This window comes from Galeopterus variegatus, unplaced genomic scaffold, assembly GCF_000696425.1.
Source record: "Galeopterus variegatus unplaced genomic scaffold, G_variegatus-3.0.2 Scaffold2989, whole genome shotgun sequence".
NCBI lineage: Eukaryota > Metazoa > Chordata > Mammalia > Dermoptera > Cynocephalidae > Galeopterus > Galeopterus variegatus.
Genome location: NW_007729100.1, coordinates 151468 through 153778, shown reverse-complemented (window position 1 = coordinate 153778; position 2311 = coordinate 151468). Strand labels below are relative to the sequence as shown.

Below are 2311 nucleotides of genomic sequence, written 5' to 3'. Positions count from 1 at the left end.
TTTTACAGGAGAGGAAAGTTGTAATAATAAATAATACTGACAGGTCCTGAGTTTTTACTATGTCTGGCACCAGTTCTAAGCTCTTAAGATGTATTAACTCACTCCTCCCCCAAATTTTATAAGACAGATATTACTAATATACCCATTTTGTAGATGAAGAAACTGAGAATAGAGATGCTAGTTAACATATCTTGCCCAAGGTTACACAGCTAATAAAGGGTTGAACCTGTAAGTCATCTGACTTCCCTTTCTTAACTATTACACTACAGTAGGGATTGGTTCCAGGACCCTCCATGGATACCCAAATCTGCAGGTGCCCAAAGTCCCTGACACAGAATGGCATAGTATTTGCATATAACCTATTCACATCCTCTCGTATACTTTAAATCATCTCTAAATTATTTATAATATCTAATACAATGTAAATGCTCTGTAAATAGTTGTTAAAGTGAATTGTTTGTATTATTTTTATTGTTGTATTTTTATTTATTTTTTTCAAATATTTTCCATCTGAGGATGATTGAATTTGGGGATGGGAAACCTGTGGATGCAGAGGGCCAGCTGTATATCAAAAGAATCTTGGTGGAGGGTGGAAACGGTCCCTCTGATATGTGACGTCAGATATTCCTTCTGATTGTGCACTGAGAATTATGGAATCGTAGAATTTCTCACAGTAATTCTGAACACCAGAGATTATCCAATCCAGTTTTTTCACTTTCAAGCCTTCATTCCTATTTTTCTATGAGCTGGGCCTATTTTTATGGGGGCGGGGGGAACAGCTTTAATATCACATATGGACCAAAATTTATTTTTTCATCATTTGACTTTTTCTACTTTCAGAGTTTTGGACCCATAATGTCCAATTTGAAGAAGTTAATTTGGCAATGATCAAATTTTGTCATAAACCGTTTTTAATCTTTTATAAAATATATTTTGTTTTTATTTTAATTTGATTAATAGGTATTGAAATTTTGAATCAGATACTAAAGGAAAAGAATATGAATTTTAAAACTAGAATTTAGAACGGGTAAAGGGTCATGAAAATCAACTACAATGTATATTGAGAAGTTAAAATAAAACAAACAAACAAAAAGAAACCCCACTAGAATTTATACATGAGGGGTCTTCAAAAAGTTCATGGAAAAATACATATTTTCTTTTATTTCTATTTTTCCATGAACTTTTCCAAGCACCCTTGTATGTTTACTTAATTGTAAACCTATAGTGCTGTATTTTGATAGTGCCAATTTGACCTTTAGATGAGAGGTTGGCAAAGTTTTCCTGTGAAAGTCCAGATGGTAATATTAGCACATGCTTATGTATGCAGATTCCCAAAATGTTAGTATATGAAATAGAAGTGAAGCCCTGCACCCCACCATTACACATGCCCATTCCACTTCTACTGTTAGATCTATGAAAATCTAGATATATCAGAATATAGAATATATTGTAGAATATATCTATAGAATATTAATATATCTATAGAATATCAGATTTGGTAGCTAGTTAAATAAAAACTTCCTTTACCAGTATTACAATTTTTTTCATTTCCTGCCTAATAGGAAAATGTTGTGGTCTATTTAGAAACTGTTTTAATCTGATTAATTTTAGCACAGTTGTTGCTGATAGAGAATGCTCATGAAAAGCCAGATACCTTTGAAGACAATGATGTGGATTTATGCCAATTCACAACTCTGGGTGGAGTGTACCACTTGGATATTTTGGAGCTTCCCCCACAGTGTAAACCAGTGAAGGGCTGGATGATTGTGGAAGTAGGTTGATTCTTAAATCACCCACCAAGCTAATTTTCACTCCCTTGGGGCGATATTACCATTCTTTTCTCCTTCTCCCCACATTTGTTAGAGCAAGCCTGGGAGGGATAATCTGGTCTATAGGCACTTTGAAGAATCCACTTGAATTAGACTTCCATACTTCAGGGATACCTGAAGGGCAGGGGTAGTCCAAGAAAGACAGCCCTTTGTATCTCTCCATCTATAGAAAGGGCCCAGCCTGAGCTGGGGTTTTCCAGGATCCATCCAAAGATCTGTTGTTTTTGAATTTTGTCAGAATGTCCCAATACCACCACTTTATGTTCTCCATTTGAACCCAAAGAATCCTCCTCTCACACCTGTTTTTCTCTCCTGTAACAAAGAGGCCTCTTTCCTTTTTTTCAATTTTTTTTATCCCAACAACCTGCCACCTCCTGTAGAATTTTGCCCCATCTGATTTTATTTTTAATCTTACCCCCTTCCCTAAATTTTTCTCTGTTGCATTCAGATAATGCACAAATCTCCCTTATCCCAGAAAAATA

The 2311-nt window shown here is 35.1% G+C and overlaps 1 protein-coding gene across 5 annotated transcripts in view; it reads left to right on the top strand.

Moving 5' to 3' along the window:
* The window catches only part of CASC1 (cancer susceptibility candidate 1), a 50169-nt gene that overhangs the window by 38699 nt on the left and 9159 nt on the right, over nucleotides 1–2311 (top strand). For 2 of the 5 annotated variants that reach the window (XM_008583644.1, XM_008583645.1), the window contains exon 8: nucleotides 1612–1772. The exons of the other annotated variants lie outside the window; for them this stretch is intronic. In XM_008583644.1, coding sequence (XP_008581866.1) covers nucleotides 1612–1772 — 161 coding nt within the window. The remainder of the gene's footprint in view (nucleotides 1–1611; nucleotides 1773–2311) is intronic. 5 annotated transcript variants of the gene reach the window in all.